Source organism: Argiope bruennichi, chromosome 6 (genome assembly GCF_947563725.1).
Source record: "Argiope bruennichi chromosome 6, qqArgBrue1.1, whole genome shotgun sequence".
NCBI lineage: Eukaryota > Metazoa > Arthropoda > Arachnida > Araneae > Araneidae > Argiope > Argiope bruennichi.
This window is the reverse complement of record NC_079156.1, coordinates 93,860,445-93,877,404: the sequence shown is the minus strand read 5'-3', so window position 1 is coordinate 93,877,404 and position 16,960 is coordinate 93,860,445. Positions and strand designations below refer to the sequence as shown.

Below are 16,960 nucleotides of genomic sequence, written 5' to 3'. Positions count from 1 at the left end.
TAATAATTATAAATTTTATTTTGTAAACAGGTGTGAAATTCAGATTGGCAACAGTGATATTTTTTGGAACTTTTAATTTGTTGTTTAAAAACGATGCCAGATTTTTGAATGAAAAGAAGTTGATGTAAATTTGATAATATTATCTATAATATATAAAGATTTAGTTTTATAGTAAGTTTGTCTGCATTTTATTTTTGTTGACGCACGAACACAACAATTGGTGAACCTGGTTTTACGATGATAACGGATAGCGGACATTCTACGATTGAAACAACCACTGTTATGGATGCCAAAACAAATAAAGTAAGGATAAAAATTCCACCATTTTGGCGCGAAAAACCAGATATTTGGTTTTATCAAGTCGAAGCTCAGTTTGAAATAAATAAATTTCTACTGAAGAAACTAAATTCAACTATTTGCTTTACCAGCTTGAACCGAAGTATGTTGAGCATACAGTGACTCAAAAAATTGAGAGTACACCTTACGTTTACTTGATAAATGCGACTTTCAATATAAATAACACATTAACGGAAAGTGTAAACTTGTTTTTATTTTTACACATAACAAATGGTTTAATTTAGAGTAAAAATAAAGAAAAATCAACGAAAAATTTCTAAATTGAAAATTTTCAGAAGCATTTTAAATAAACATACGCAGAATTTTGCCTCAAAAAATTGAGAATACACCAATGAAATTTTTGCAATATCACGCATAGAAACAAAGTGTCACTATTAAATTGCATGTCTTTTGGCTCTTATAATGGTCTCTAAACGTCATGGTACCGATTCGACCAATTTTTGGTGGTATCTGAAGATATTTTACCCCATTCTTCTTGCACCACTTGTTTTAAATGGGTTTTGTTTTCTGATTTTGTATTTTTGACCACTTTTTCGAGTATCCCCCAAGAATATTCAATGGCATTGATGTTAGGATCATGTGGTGGTGTGTGTAACTGTTGTTTACAATGAAAAAGACATCATATTTTGACGTTACGTGCATTCTGTTTGGGGTCGTTGTCCTGCTTGAAAATGGAATTTCCATCTAAACCCACATTTTTAACACTTTCCTGTAGATTGCTGCTACTATATGGTTCATCCAACTTGTTGCAGAAAGTTTTCAAATCATAGGCAGAAGTGTAAATGCTGAAACTGTGCTAAATGCCATTAAACACGCTGGATATAAAAGTAGCATTGTTAGAGAGAAACCGTTCACCAGCTTGCAAATTCAGAAAAAGCATTTGAAGTTTGCAAAAACTCATCAGTTGAAGACCAATAACCTTTGGAAGAAATCTATATTTAGTAATAAAAGAAACCTCAACATTTTTGGCAGTGACAACCATCTTACTGTATGGAGAAAGCCTAATAGTGCTTTGTATCCTAAAAATTATGTCCTACAGTTGAACATGATGGTGACTCCGTGATGATTTGAGGTTACATCGCTTCATTCGGGGAAGGAAATTTAATTTTTGTAGATGGCATTATAAATAACACGGTTTACTTGTATATACTTCGCAGCAATCTAAAGGAAAGTGCTAAACATTTGGGTTTAGATGGAAATTTCATTTTCCAGTAAGACAACGACCCCAAACAGAATACACATAACTTCAAAATATGGTGTCTTTTTCACTGTAAATAGCAGTTACACGCACCACCACAGTACCCCGACATCAATGCCATTGAATATTCGTGGACCATACCCAAAAAAAGGGGTTCAAAGACACAAAATTAGAAACAAAACCCATTTAAAACAAGTGGTGCAAGAAGAATGGGGTAAAATATCTTCAGATACCACCAAAAATGGGTCGAATCGGTACCATGACGTTTAGAGACCATTATAAGAGCCAAAAGACATGCAATTTAATAGTAACACTTTGTTTCTATGCGTGATATTGCAAAAATTTCATTGGTGTATTCTCAATTTTTTGAGGCAAAATTCTGCGTATGTTTATTTAAAATGCTTCTGAAAATTTTCAATTTAGAAATTTTTCGTTGATTTTTCTTTATTTTTACTCTAAATTAAACCATTTGTTATGTGTAAAAATAAAATCATGTTTGCACTTCCCGGTAATGTGTTATTTATATTGAAAGTCGGATTTACGAAGCAAAAGTAAGGTGTACTCTCAATTTTTTGAGCCGCTGTATATGGGATATTATTAAGGACACTAAGCCTAATAAATATGCCCTGGCGAAAGAAAGACTTTTTAAACATATTCAAGGAAAGTGAAAACAAAAGAATTCAGCGCATAGTTACTGGAATAGACCTTGGCGATAACAAGCCAAGTCAGCTTTTGCGGAAGATGAAAAATTTAGGAGCGGACGATTTTTCAGAAAAAGTGTTAAAATCTTTATGGCTGGATAAAATGCCTGATTTTATTCGAAATATTCTTCTTGTAAGTGAAGAAAGTTTAGACAAACTGGCTACGATGGCTGATAAAATTCATGAGATGAAATCGGAAAAGGAAGTTTGTGCTGTTTCGCCAAATGTTAACTATACTGATGCTTTATTTTCAAGAATAGTTGCTTTAGAACAAAAAATTGATTCGATGCAAATAAATGACCGTTCTAGATCCAAATTTATAAATCATCACCGGAATATATCTCGAAGTCGCAGTCGTTCAACTAAGCGATTTAACCAGAAAGGTAAATATTGTTTTTATCATTTTAAATTTGGGGATCGTTGCCGACCTGATAAATGTTACTCGCCATGTGCTTGGAGCGAAAAGGCGGGTATCTCCAGGATGCAATAGGATTAGCGACTACCGCTGTTGCTGATATTAATGAATGCCGCAAGTTTCGTTTATTTGTAAAGGACAAAAAAAACACAGGACTGCGGTTCTTAGTGGATTCAGGAGCTGATGTTAGTCTTATTCCTGCAACTCACCGAAATAAAACAATAGATGATTTTAAATTATATGCAGCGAATGGGACAGAAATTCCTACTTATGGAATTAAAATTTTGAACTTAAATTTAGGACTTGGAAGAGAATTTAAATTTCCTTTTATATTAGCTAAAGTTGATAAAGCAATAATAGGAGCTGACTTTTTGACTAAATTTAAGCTTTTAATAGATATTCATAACAAACAACTTATTAATGGAATAACTAAGCTGTCCGTTCGATACCACGTAACAACAGTATCTGTTGATGATGTTATTAGTACTTTGGATAAAACTTCTAAATATGCTAATTTGTTACAACAATACCCAAATTTCACTAAACCTAATTTAACAGTATCTAAATTTGAACATGATGTTGAGCATTTTATCACAACAAAAGGACAACCTACTTATTCCAAAGTTAGACAACTGGATTCCAAGCGATTACATATAGCAAAACAGGAATTTCAATACATGTTAGAAAATGATATTACTCGACCATCTAAATCGCAATGGTCCAGCCCTCTTCCATGGTGCCTAAGAAAGATGGTTCCTTCCGACCATGTGGGGATTACCGACGTTTGAACGCTTAAACCATACCAGATCGTTATCCTATACCTCGATTAGAAGATTTCAACCATATTTTAAAGAATACTCGAATATTTTCTAAAATTGATTTGCATAAAGCATATTTCTAAATTCCGATTAATGAAGCTGATAAGAAAAAAACTGCTATAATAACACCCTTCGGCTTGTATAAATTTAATGTAATGAGTTTTGGCCTGCGTAATGCTCCTTCCACCTTTCAAAGATTTATCAATGAGGTATTAAGAGGACTAAATTTTGTGTTCCCATATTTGGATGATGTTTTAATTGCGTCAACTACAGAAGAAGAACACGTAAAACACTTAAAATTAGTTTTTGACAGATTGCAAAAATATGGATTGAGACTTAATATTTCTAAATCTATTTTTCGAGTTAAGGAACTGGAATTTTTAGGTTTTTTAATTACAAGTGAAGGATCAAAACCTCTTCCTGAAAAAGTTAAAGCAATTCTCAATATTAAACTGCCTGAAACTATTCATCAACTACGGACTTTCCGTGGAATGGTTAATTTCTACCGTCGTTTTTTGAAGAACGGCGCTAGTACTCAAACCATTTTACACGAATACTTAAAAGGAGCAAAGAAAAAATATAATCGGAAAATAACTTGGAACAAGGAAGCCATTGAGCAGTTTGAAAAATGTAAAAAAGATTTGGCAAATGTTGCTGTGCTATCTCACCCAAATCCAGAATTGCCTGTTTCATTGTGCACAAATGCTTCAAATAACAGCAGTGAGTGCAGTTCTACAACAACTTGAAAATGGTAGATGGAAACCAATTGGATTTTTTTCCAAGAAGCTTAACCACGCACAACAAAATTACAGTGCATACGATCGGGAACTTCTCGGAATTTATTTATCCATTAAATATTTCAAACATATTCTAGAAGGGAAAAAAATTCACAGTGTATACTGACCACAAGCCATTAATATACGCATTTTTGCAAAAGTCCGATAAAGCATCTCCACGCCAAATTAGACAACTTCAATATATTTCAGAATTCACAACAGAAATTAAATACATTGCAGGAGAAAGTAACCTGGTGGCGGATACGTTATCAAGAATTGAGGAAATTTCCTTAATAGATTATGAACTAATTGCCAAAGAACAAGAACAAGATGATGAATTTAGAACCTGTTAAAAATCTACAAGTTTGTCATTTAAAAAATATCTGCTTCCATCTGGAAGATATTTATGGTGCGATACTTCAACACAGCATATTAGACCTTATATACCTAAACATTTTCGCATTAAAATATTTCATCAATTTCACTGATTGTCCCATCCGGGAATTAAATCAACAGTAAAATTAATTTCTTCAAAATTTATATGGCCAAATATTAAGAAAGATGACCAGCAGTGGGCGAAGAAGTGTATTCCATGCCAAAAGTCTAAAATAACCCGCCATACAAAATCAGCATTGGGTGAATTTCAAAAACCATCAGGAACATTTCGAGAAATACATATTGATATTGTAGGTCCACTACCACCTTCAGATGGCAGCACCTACTGTCTAACATGTATAGATAGATACACGAATTGGATGGAAGCTATTCCGCTGGAAAACATCTCTGCGGAAACAATATCAAAAGATTTTTATAACAACTGGATAGCAAGATTTGGAGTACCTTGGAAGTTTATTACTGATTGTGGAACCCAATTTTCATCTGAGATATTTCAAAATCTGTCAAGAATCTGCGGCATTAAGCTTTCACATACTACAGCCTATCACCCGCAGTGTAACGGAAATGTAGAAAGACTACATAGATCGATAAAGGCTGCTTTAAAAGCCCACAATAATGTATCTTGGAGTGAAATGTTACCAACAGTACTTTTGGGTTTACGAACGGCGATCCACGACGATACTACTTATACAATAGAGAAATGGTGTATGGAGAGAATATCAAACTTCCTGGAGAATTCTTTGATGCAAATATACCGCATATGTCACCAGGGACATTTATAAATGATTTACAAAATATTATGGAATTGATGAGACCAAAAGAAACTCAACGAAAAAGTCATCCAAAAATATTTGTGCACAAAGATTTAGAATCAACTTCTCACGTTTTCCTTCGCATTGATAGAGTACGAAAGCCACTCGAACCCCCTTATGAAGGTCCATATTTTGTTATCAGCCGTACACCAAAATATTTTACTCTGAGGATAAAGAATAAAGAAGTGAATGTAACTATAGACAGATTAAAGCCAGCGTATCTACTACCACAAGAAAATCCTGAAGAGCAGCTTAACACTCCAACTTGTGTGAAGATTACGCCTGCGCCACAACCAGCTAAGATTCAAACCAAGGAAACTGCGTCTCAAAGTGATCTTAAACCAGCCTTAAGACAATCTCGAACTGGTAGAATCATTAAGACGCCATTGAGATTTAAATTTTGACTTATTTCCTACTTTATACTACTACTAAAATATTTACTTCCTACTTTCTAACGTAACATTCGTTACTGGTAGGGGAGTATATGTTGCGACATAAATCGTAAATATTTTATTTAACAGTAGCTAACGATTATTTTAATAATTATAAATTTTATTTTGTAAATAGGTGTGAAATTCAGATTGGCAAGAGTGATATTTTTTGGAATTTTTAATTTGTTGTTTAAAAACGATGCTAGATTTTTTAATGAAAAGAAGTTGATGTAAATTTGATAATATTATCTATAATATATAAAGATTTAATTTTATAGTAAGTTTGTCTGCATTTTATTTTTGTTGACGCACGAACACAACATCCTTAAAACATAAGCAATTTGTTTCATGACGAGTAAATATTTAAGGTAAAACGCGAAGCATTTCACTTGCAAGGATGGAAACCCTTACAATCATAAAATGATCGTTTTCCACTTTTGACTAATTTTTTGGGGTTACGGTGCTCATAAATTTTTTCGAGCAACTGTAAAAGTGGCTAATCTTGGATAAGTTCTGCACTGGTTATGTAATGTCTCCGAAAATTAGTACTCCAGTGCGACATAAAGTGAATTTTGAAATGGACACTGCTTAATAAGCCTTTTATGATCGCTGTTTAGCCGTTAGAAGTCTGGCAACTAAATTGATTTATTTGTTTAGATTGCAAATGTTTTTAGGTAGGGCCAGGAAAGAAAGAATTTTAACGGTGTTTATAACATCCATGATCGATTATATATTAATAATGACATAATTTTTAATTTATATTTTATTACTGTTTACACGTATCATTTCATTATATACATTTGGATTTTAAGAATTATGCATTTAGGTATTAAATTTGAAATTCTAATTTTTGACATGCGATTATTATTGTGTTAAAGAATTAGTGTCCTCATTTATCGGTTTGATTCTGTTTAATATAGCCCATTATTCGTGCGAGTGAGCTTACAATTTAAAATTTTAATTTTAAATTGTATTTAAATTAATTTTTTAAGCTTATAAATTTATATACTTAAATCCTTTCTGCTTCAAAAAATAAGATTTTTTAATTTTTCAATGGTCGTTAATATTTAAGTATGTAAAGAAATAAGAACTGATTTTTAACCAATATAAATGAAAGTATGTGATTCAATTACCGCTTTATTTCTATAAATTTATATAAGATTAGCTCTTTAAAATAATCTGACGGATTCAAAGCTTGTAAGAAAATTTCTAGCTAAGAGTTAATCCTTGAATTTACTTTTTAGAAATTCAATTTTCGTAATATTAAAATCTCCCAATTCTAATTCAATTTTAATTTAATTTGTTAATTATCGAATAATTTAATCTCGAAATTGCGATTTAATTATAAACATATAATCATTGAAACAATTTCTTTTTCTTATTTAGAATAAAATCAGTTTTTAATTGTATTCATTATTTAAAATTAATTTTTGAAATGTTTAGTTTGCTTTAGGTATTCAAGTCATTTGAAATATATCAAGATTAATGAAATGTGCTACTCAAAAGACATGTTGCATAGTCATTAAAGTATCTGTGTGTGAATGTGTGTATATATATATATATAAAAATTTATTAGCATAAGGTTTTTTAGTTACTGCCAAATTTAAAAAAATGAGTATATAAGAAGAAGCATTTCAATGGTGAAAAAGATATAATTTTACTGTTGTAAAATTCTTTTGAAAATATTGACTAATAAAATAAATTTTTATATTTGATATAACTATATATAGTTTATTTTTAGAGATCTAAAAGATTAGCATTCAAATTGTAGAAAAAAATAATTTTTATGTTGGAACATAACTGTATTTCTGAAAAATGTCAGTTTTATTAATTTTTTGTTTTATTTTTAGGTCTTCTATATTTCTAAGAAAAGGCTATTGATTATCCATACATTATGAAGTACTTCAACATTCTATGCATTTCCTTGATAACACTTTTAGTCATCTGCATTAAAAGTAAGTATTTAACACTATTTTTTTTAAATAATGTGTGCGAAAAAAAGAATACTGTTTTCAATTTAAATAAAACATATAATTTTCAGGAAGTTTATGTATTTCTGGCCCAGATTTAGTTGTTTCTAACGTAACAGAAAGTAAAGTACATGTTGTTTGGACTCCACTTAAGATACCTGGCAAAGTGATTGAAAAATATCAAGTAAGTATCAGATTTTTGAAAATAAAATGAAATATTTACTGAAACTAACTATATATAATAAATAAAAGTTTGTAAAAAGAGTTTAAAACTAAATAATATATAGCAATTGTAGTAGATTCTTGCTTTTTTTTATTAAAAAAATTTATAATATCAGTAAATTATCCTTTAATTGAATTATATTCATTATCTATGAACATAAAAATAAAAAGTTTAGATTTAATATTACATCTTAGTGTTACCTAATGCATTTTCCAAAGTGATAAATTGCCCAATTTGATATTAGATGTTGGGCAATTTAGAGTTAACAATTGGTAAAATCAAAAACTTGGTGTTCGTATTCATACTATCTTAAGTTTAATCATAGTTTTTTACACTATAGAAATCTGAACTGCTGAATAGATTCAAATTTTTTTCATGAATGCAGTGATGCATAAGGAAGATTTCATTATAGTAAATTAAATGTTTAATCTTTTATTAATTTAAAACTATGTTTCTACATATAAGAGAAATTTAATTTTATCTTCAGTATTGCCATTTCTATTAAATGAGAATAGTTTTTTAAATTATATGTATTTTAAATTAGATATGTATTTTTATTTATTTTTTAGTTGTGCATATATTGCTGCTTCATATATTTTATTTTGTGTTATACTTTAAAAGTTACGAATAACTGTTTATTTAATTTAGTAAAAATACTGTTTTTTAAATTGTTTATTACAGTCAAATTTCTTCAAAAACCATAAACTTCTAAAACTGCTTGATAAAATTATTATTATTATTATTTATTTATTTTGTATTTTTACCATAAATAATAGCTTAATTTTGGCTATTTATGTATGTTCTATGTCTCCTTCTAAACGATTAAATGCAATCAAACTTAGCACACCTATTATTTATGTTGAAAAAAAAATGCTGGCGACTTTTCAAAATGCAAAATTTAATTAAATAAATATTTAATCAATTTGAAATTAATGGAAATTTTATCATTTTTGCACAATAATTTCAGAGTCTAACCTAATAGATATATATTCATTCCATCTTAATAAATTTGTTTTCCTTTTGAATGATACAAATTTCCATTCTGTACAATTTTTCCATCAAATTTTATTTATTTTCAAAAATTTAATAAAATAAAAACTATATAGAAATTCCATTAATAGGCAACAACGATGCTTTTAACTGGTCTACCTTTATTTGTTCATATTTTTATTTAATTTTTTAAAAATCTTCTGTCGTTTCTTTTTTATTAGTTAAAAAAACTTTTCAAAGTCCATTTATTGTAAATAAAATTACAGAAAATACACAAATTTTGTTTATTGTAATATTTAATACAAAATAAACTGTTGCAATAAAAATCAATTATTGACAAAGCATTCGTTCACACAAATGTTGAGATTCTATTGAATCCTGATATTAAATAGATTCTTATTTATTTTTTTATATTTGATGCAAAATTAAAATTTTGCTTAAAAAAGTCTTATATATAAGTAAGGTTTTAATGAAATTGTTATGTAATTAATGAAATCAGGTTTCTTATTCATAAAAACTAGACAATTTCATCCTGAGTGGAACTATTTTACAACTGAATTATAAATAAGAGAACCTTTGAAATTAAAATAAGTTTTATGCACTGCATGTGAATTAAAAATAAATTTACAAACAATAAGAAAGTTTTGTATAATATGAAAACCTTTTAAATGTGAAAGTCTTTTAAAATGCACATAATAATAAAAATGCATATAATTTCAACATAAAAACTTTTTATATTAAATTAATAAGCATATTTTCAAAAATCGACCTGGAAATAAAGAATATATATTTTTATCAGATATTTCAGATATATCAATTAGTTTTAAATGAAAGAACTTATTGCAGATTTCCTTAGCTTTGTCAAATAAGATTAAGGCTATATAGAATTTTATATAAAAATTTTTATCGAAAGATCAAAAATACCATTTAATGAATAGTTTTTTAATAAGAATATGATTTTTCCTTAATTTTTTTGTCATAAAGTTTTTCTTTGATATTATTTCCTTAGGTCTCTGCCTATCCTCTACAATCATTTGGAACAGATATTTTGAAACAGAACGAATGGACCTTTTCTAATAGTTCAAGCCGTACTGATCTTGTTGGCTTGCATCCAGGCACCAAATACAACATCAGTGTTTGGGCTGTCACAAGTGATGGTCGAACTGATCCAACTACTAAAATAGTTTGGACTGAAGTTGGAGGTAATGCTTTATAATCTGATAACATTATGTAAAATCATCATTTGGTTATTTATTAACTGGATAATAATTTTCTGATATTAAGTTAATTAAGTTAATAGTTTATATAACTGTTTATTGTTTCTGCATTCTTCTTAATTATTTTTCTTGTCTTAGTTGCTTATCTTTCCATTTTTATTATGTTTTTATTATTATTGTTATTATTATTGCTAATTGTTCATACTTCAAAAATGCAAAAGATTAACTGACTTGTAGGTTGAACCTTTCACCATTTAGCTATAATAATTATGAATAAAAAATAGAAGTAGGCTTCAAATATGTATTAAACTAGATAATACATTCATATTTATCCCCATTTCTAAGAAAACTAATTTTTAAATGTTAAAATTTTTTTTAACCATCAATTTTGTTTGAGCAATCTAATATATTAACTTTTAAATTTTCCTCTTATTTCGTCATTTTTTTTCCTACAAATATTTTTTCTTGCATGTAATCTTGCAAGAGTCTTGCATAAAAATCAAATAAATTTAGTACATTTATATTAAAAGTGTTAAAGCAATTTCTGCCTGAACAGAAGATTTCTTTGTATGTGTAGGTACATGCATTCATGTGTTGTAAAATTGAGTTAACCATGTAGTGTACTTTGGAGACTCTAAACATTTTGAGCCTGCCTCTTTTGGATTATTGTCTATAGTTTAACTTCAAATAGACTGAGCCAGCTTTATTTGCATGTGCGTGTATTTGTTTGCTCTAAAGAATTAACTCATATTTATCTAAATATTTTCTAATAACCTCAAGATGAAAATTCTCCAGATTAAAAGTCATAAATTGTTTATCAAATTTTTTTAATTATTTATGGTAAATATTCATTCTTTATGGCTCAAAGTTATAAAAGCAAAATCTTTACCCATTTGGTGTAGGAGTTTGTCAGAAACTTGAATTATGTATTATTATTTCTGATAAATTACTTTAACCCTTCCCCCACTCTTTTTTTTTTTTTTTTTTTTTTTTTTTTTTTTTTTTTTTGTGGGAGAGAAGGGATGTTAAAGAGTGGGAGAGAGGGGATGTGTTCATCTTTAAATATATTATTTTCAACAAATTTGCCATTACTGTGATTTGATTTTTATTTGTAGATCCAGAAGAACCACCACCAGTAGAAATATTAGAAAAAAATGGAAAGACTATGCTAGTGAATATACCTGTTGGCTTAAGTGATAAAGGTCCTATTACGTAAGTCGAACTTCTGGAATTTTTTTTCTATAAATTTTCTCAGAAATTTCTGATTTACATTTTTTTCCCTTGCCTTTTCAGCTTTTAAATAGAAGCAAAATGTTTAGTTATGAAATGTTATTTTTTAAATTATTAGTTAGAAAAAATTAAAATTATTAGAAATTTTTTGATTTGTATATGTAAGTACAGAGTGGGCAAAAAGTCTGTAAAAAGTTAAAAAATTTATAAAATCTGGAAAATTATGCAAAATAAAAAACTTGCTGGTTTAGCATCAATAAGTCACAGGATTTTTTTTTAAGGTAAGAAAAAAAAATTCAAAAACAGCCAATAAGTGACATTTTGTGCATAAGGGATGAAAAGACATGCAAATAACAAAAATACAAATAATTTATTATAGCAATATGTGTTCCACATGTCCACCACCACAGGTGATAACATATTACAGATGTGTCAAAAATCCAGCAACGGTGGCAAGCAGCATGTCTGTCTGTACACATGACAGCTCTTGGTGCATTGCTTTTTTCAATTCCGAACAGATTAGATGATATATAGAACAGATAGATTCCAATTCCGAACAGAATTTAAAATCTTGGGTGTGTTGATCCCATAAGGGATCAGTACACCCAGGATTTTAAATTTCCCCATAACCAAAAGTCTTTTGACTTCTGAGTCTTAAATCTAGAGACTGAGGAGGCCATGGAAAGTTACAACATCTGCTAATGATTCGTTCTTCTCTGAATGTCTATATCAGGAATTCCTTGACTGAAGTAGCAGCGAGACTTGTTGCTCCATCTTGCATAAATGTAACGGTAGAAGACGCTTTTTTTCATGCAAAAATGGAACAACCTTTTCGCGCAGAAGCATTAAATAACCCTGAACATTTACTTTCACTGTTTTCCACCCATTTACTGGACACTGTGTCTTAAAGAAGATGGGTTCTATCATGAATGAACCTATGGACCCACACCTCACTGTGACTTTGGGGGAATGCAGTGATTTCTCAGTGTACACTCGTGGATTTGATGGAGTGAAAAAGGAGCATCACTATTCCACAAGATTTTAAAGAACCAGGAGGGATATTGCTCAATTTTGGAGAGCCCACTTCTCAAATTCTTCTCTCTCTCTATGGTATCCGACGGTAAAAGTTCATGGCAGGACTGCTATTTTGGATCAAGAGCATAATTATTTAGAATCGCCTGTCTCATTTACATATTTCCAACTTAGTCGTTCATACCAGCACCATCTGTCGGTTGTTTAAAAAATTTTGTCTTGTCTTGAAAAAAATCCTGTGACATATCAATGCTAAACTTGCAAACCATTTTTTTATTCTGATTATTTTTTTGGGTTTTTATGAATTTTTAAAGTTTTTACAAACTTTTTGTCCACCCTGTACATTGAATATTTATTTTCAAAAATTTTATTTCTAATCATTTATTTTCTCCGTTTTGTTGATTAAATTATTATGTTACAGCTGCATTCATGAAATTTATATTATAACCTGCATTTTTAAAACTTTTTTTTATACCCTAAAAATTTTACTGATGATTATACCCATGTGTATAATTTAATATTTAAAAGAAAGAAACATTGCAAGCTCTTTTTAGAATAAAAAAAAGGTTAAGAAATTTTTTGCAAGAAACTTTCAATAGTTTATACATTGTTCGATGCTAAAAATCTAAGTTGTTTTTTGTAGTTATGCAAAATTTTGGTGATTTTTTTTATTGTAGATTTTGTTTTTGATGTAATTGTTGATAAGGTGATTCCTTAAATTTTGTATTATCTGTCAAAATAGTGGTTCTATATTTCTTGTAAAAATATTGAAGTTGTAAAAAACCAGTTTTATAAAGAAAACCATTGGTGTCTAGTGTTAAATATACATACTTTTAAGTTTTAGAAAAAGAAAAGATGAATTTTACATTGTAATAAGAAATTTCATAGCATTAGCCATTTGAAAGTTTATTTTTACTGCTATATTGTGGTAAAAAATAAACATATTTTTTTAAAACAAATATTATATTCAAAAATTTTATCTTCTAATATAAAATTTTATATTCAAAATGATTCTAAAAAACTCAGATCAGCTGTTTAATTCAGCATAGCAGCTAAAGTTGCTTTAATATATATATATATAAAAGAAAATATGATAACTTTTATTTACTGTGGGGAAAAAATGACATTTTATTTAAGGTTGAATTTTTTTTCCAGAAAAATTAATTTACCGGAAAGAGTACAAAGATAAATGTTAGAAAATAATATAAATATATGTAACATAACATTATTATCTTATCAATACTGTATGCTAAATGTAAAGTTATTAAAATTTCCAAATTGAGTCATTTAAATATTTTGTATTATCATCACTAGAAAAGTCTGCTGAAGAACTTTCCTATCTGAATCATTTAGAGAAATTTCACATTCATAATATCTGATCTAACATTTGGATTTCTTTTGCTATTAACTATCACTAATTCTTATTTTAGTTTAACAAATTCAAAAGAAATAGTATCTGCAGTTTATGTTACAACGGTTTGTGAAAATAAGATATATGCATTTTCTCTTGTAAGAGAAATGAAAGAATACTTGATCCAGAAAACATCTTATCTTGTTTTGCAGTTTTGTCTTTAATGAAAACCACATCCAACTGTTCATAAGCATTTCAAAATAAAAGAAATGAAAATTACAATCAGTGGATTATATAAAAAAAATAAGTTGCTCCAGTGGGATTAAGGTAAATCTGAAAAATATCATTTCCTGCACTCGAATGGCCTTCAGACAAAATTGTCAAGTGGTTAATTATATTGAAATTTTTCACTATGTTTTTATTTTATTTAATGTTTTCTTATTTTTTTAGAAGTTACTTTGTTGTTCCTGTGCAGAAAAGAAACATAATACTTTTTAACCCTGAGGAACTTAGCAATTATTCTACTTCACAAGAAATTGGCTTGCCTTATTATATTGCAGCCAATCTTACTCCTGAACAAGCAAATAAAACCTTCACTGTTGGTGATGGAAGAACTTATAATGGATATTTTAATGCTCCATTATCAGAAGAAAAAGATTATGAAGTTTTGGTTGGAGTTGTTAGTTCTTTAAATGAAGTTAGTTTCTGATTTATCTCCATGCTTTTTTTTCTAATTATTCTTATTCTTATGATATTTATAAAATGCTTAAGTGTGTAAAAAAAAAACATCTGAAAAATAGATTACTGTAAATAGATAAATCCCATTTGTATGAAAAAGAATCGTTTAACATTTTAAAATTACTGTCTAAAAGACTAAAGCAAATATTAATAGCGAGATGAATCATGTTATTACAAATTTTGAAAAAAGTTTGTTTAAAATTATATAATTATGTCACAATAGGCTTCGAAGTATAAAATGCAGATTGAGGAAAAAAAAAAAAAAAAAATGATTAAAATAGAGTGTAGCTGAATCAAATATCATGAGTTAATATTCTTCTAGATGAAAGTTTCAATCAATATCATGAGATGAAAGCTGAATCAAATATGATGAGTTAATATTCTTCTAGATGAAAGTTTCCGAATTAATAATATTTTTGTCAGCTTTGCTGTCAAATTTGGTGATATTTCTCTAAACAAAAAGTAATTATTGATTAATATTTATTTTTGTAAAAATCCAAGGGTTTTTTTCTTTTTTCTTTTTCTTGTACATGGTGTTTAATGAAGTAAGATGGCTTGAAAGTCAGAGAATATTATGATTTTGGTCTAAGCTCTTCCAATCAAGCCTTAGAATGATGGAAGAGGTTTACCTTAGCTTGATTGTTAGTTAGAATTGTTGAATAGATTTGAAAGATAATCTTTACTACTGGAAGCTCTTGTTTTCGTGGGATTGATTACTTTGAAATCAGTAAATGAATCAGATTTCTTCTACATAATGAGAATTGCAAATAAATTTATATTTTGACAGAAAAGCAGGAAATATTTCATTCACTCTGGGCAAATTTTGATAATTGCAACTATATTTAAAATAATTTTATTTATATGAATAAGATAAATTTAATCTTTTATCCAAATTACTTAATCGTATCCTTTTGCAATTTAATGTAAAGGAAATTTATAAGTAAGGAAAATATTCTCTCTTATTTCTTTTTTCAAAATTTAAAAAAAGAAAAATGTTTTTATTCTGTAAAACATTATTTTAGTTTAAATTTTTAGAGAGTAATTCTTATTAAATTGTAATTAGGTAACTAAAGTGTCATATTCCCCATTACGATCAACTCTTGATGATGGAATTCCTGGTGTTTCAAGAGGTAATATGTTTTCTTCCCTCTTTTTTGCCATGTTTATTACCATATTTTATGCTTAGTTGTATAAAATATATTTTAAGGCATTATTTGTGTATTATGTATAAACAAACTAGATAGATATTTATGTGGTAATTTATAAAAAAAAATGTGTCGTTAGGCATGTTTAGTTTAACTAAACATTTAAAGTTTAACTAAAGTTTTTCAAACCATTTTTCCTTGTAACATTTATTTAGTGGAATTTTGTCCAAAGTTGATAGAATCATAAGAAATATTTGGTATATCGCAAAATTCAAATTAAGAAAAACTAGATCTGGATATAAGTGCAGCAAGAAAAAAATTACAATTTCTAAATTAGAAATATCAGTAAAAATTTATTTTTTATTATTTAATAATTTTAATCTATGAAACATAGCAAACAGTAATAAATAGAGTAATAAGAATTATAATTTGAATTTTTTAAATAATTTCTTTCATTAAATAATAGTTTTAGTAACTAAATAATGCATAAGCATTTCAAATATAACTATCGTACATTGAAAAAAAAGCAGTAGAATTCACTATATTCACAATAGTACATTAAAAATTTCTAAAAATTAAGTTTTTTTGAATTTTTCTTTTGATTGAATACATTATACAAAAATAAAATACTAAAAAAAATGCCTTAAATTATCATTCATTCGAGATAAAGACATATTTAAAATACAAAAACAATTTAGGAATGAAATTTTTTTTTTTTTTATCTATTTTAAGTTTTAATTTAAAGTAAAATAAATTAAATAAGAATGGTGCATTAATGTTATGTCAATAAAAAAAACCATTTAGGCCACAAGAGAAAGTTAAAATTCAGGGGTGTTTGTGCTCCGGGGAAACCCCGGAATTCTGGGGATTTTGAACTTCGATACCCGGAAATTCCGGGGATCGTCGTTCAAAAGGAAGTAGGAATAATAATGAATTATTTATTTTGATCTGGGTAATTTTGTTTGCTTTGAAAGCAGAAAGCGCAAGGTCAGTGTGTGTGGTGAAAATTTTTCCTTTCTTTCTCCAAAGGCAGTGATAATGCGTGAAAAGGGGGGAAAAAACTTCTTTTTTGTTCTTTCCTTATTGCGAGTTATGACTCATTCCCCCGGTTCTCGGACATTCTCTTCTGGATTCTTTTCGGCAAGTAGGCGCGGCAGAAA

At 28.3% G+C, this 16,960-nt stretch overlaps 3 protein-coding genes across 3 annotated transcripts in view; all 3 read left to right on the top strand.

Moving 5' to 3' along the window:
- The first annotated feature begins 2,703 nt into the window (after window positions 1-2,703).
- Window positions 2,704-3,459, top strand: LOC129971835 (uncharacterized). Its single transcript, XM_056085810.1, has one exon. It carries the CDS (start codon window positions 2,704-2,706, stop codon window positions 3,457-3,459), a length of 756 nt encoding a protein of 251 aa, XP_055941785.1.
- A 1,902-nt stretch (window positions 3,460-5,361) lies between these two features.
- On the top strand, window positions 5,362-5,877 carry LOC129971834 (uncharacterized). Its single transcript, XM_056085809.1, has one exon. The coding sequence runs from the start codon at window positions 5,362-5,364 to the stop codon at window positions 5,875-5,877; it is 516 nt and encodes a 171-aa protein (XP_055941784.1).
- Window positions 5,878-6,572: 695 nt separating this feature from the next.
- The window catches only part of LOC129971833 (fibroblast growth factor receptor 4-like), a 29,728-nt gene continuing 19,340 nt past the window's right edge, over window positions 6,573-16,960 (top strand). Inside the window, exons 1-7 of the mRNA XM_056085808.1 lie at window positions 6,573-6,730; window positions 7,755-7,859; window positions 7,946-8,058; window positions 10,097-10,289; window positions 11,420-11,516; window positions 14,368-14,614; window positions 15,719-15,785. Of these exons, the coding sequence (XP_055941783.1) occupies window positions 7,799-7,859; window positions 7,946-8,058; window positions 10,097-10,289; window positions 11,420-11,516; window positions 14,368-14,614; window positions 15,719-15,785 (778 nt within the window). The 5' untranslated portion in view covers window positions 6,573-6,730; window positions 7,755-7,798. The remainder of the gene's footprint in view (window positions 6,731-7,754; window positions 7,860-7,945; window positions 8,059-10,096; window positions 10,290-11,419; window positions 11,517-14,367; window positions 14,615-15,718; window positions 15,786-16,960) is intronic.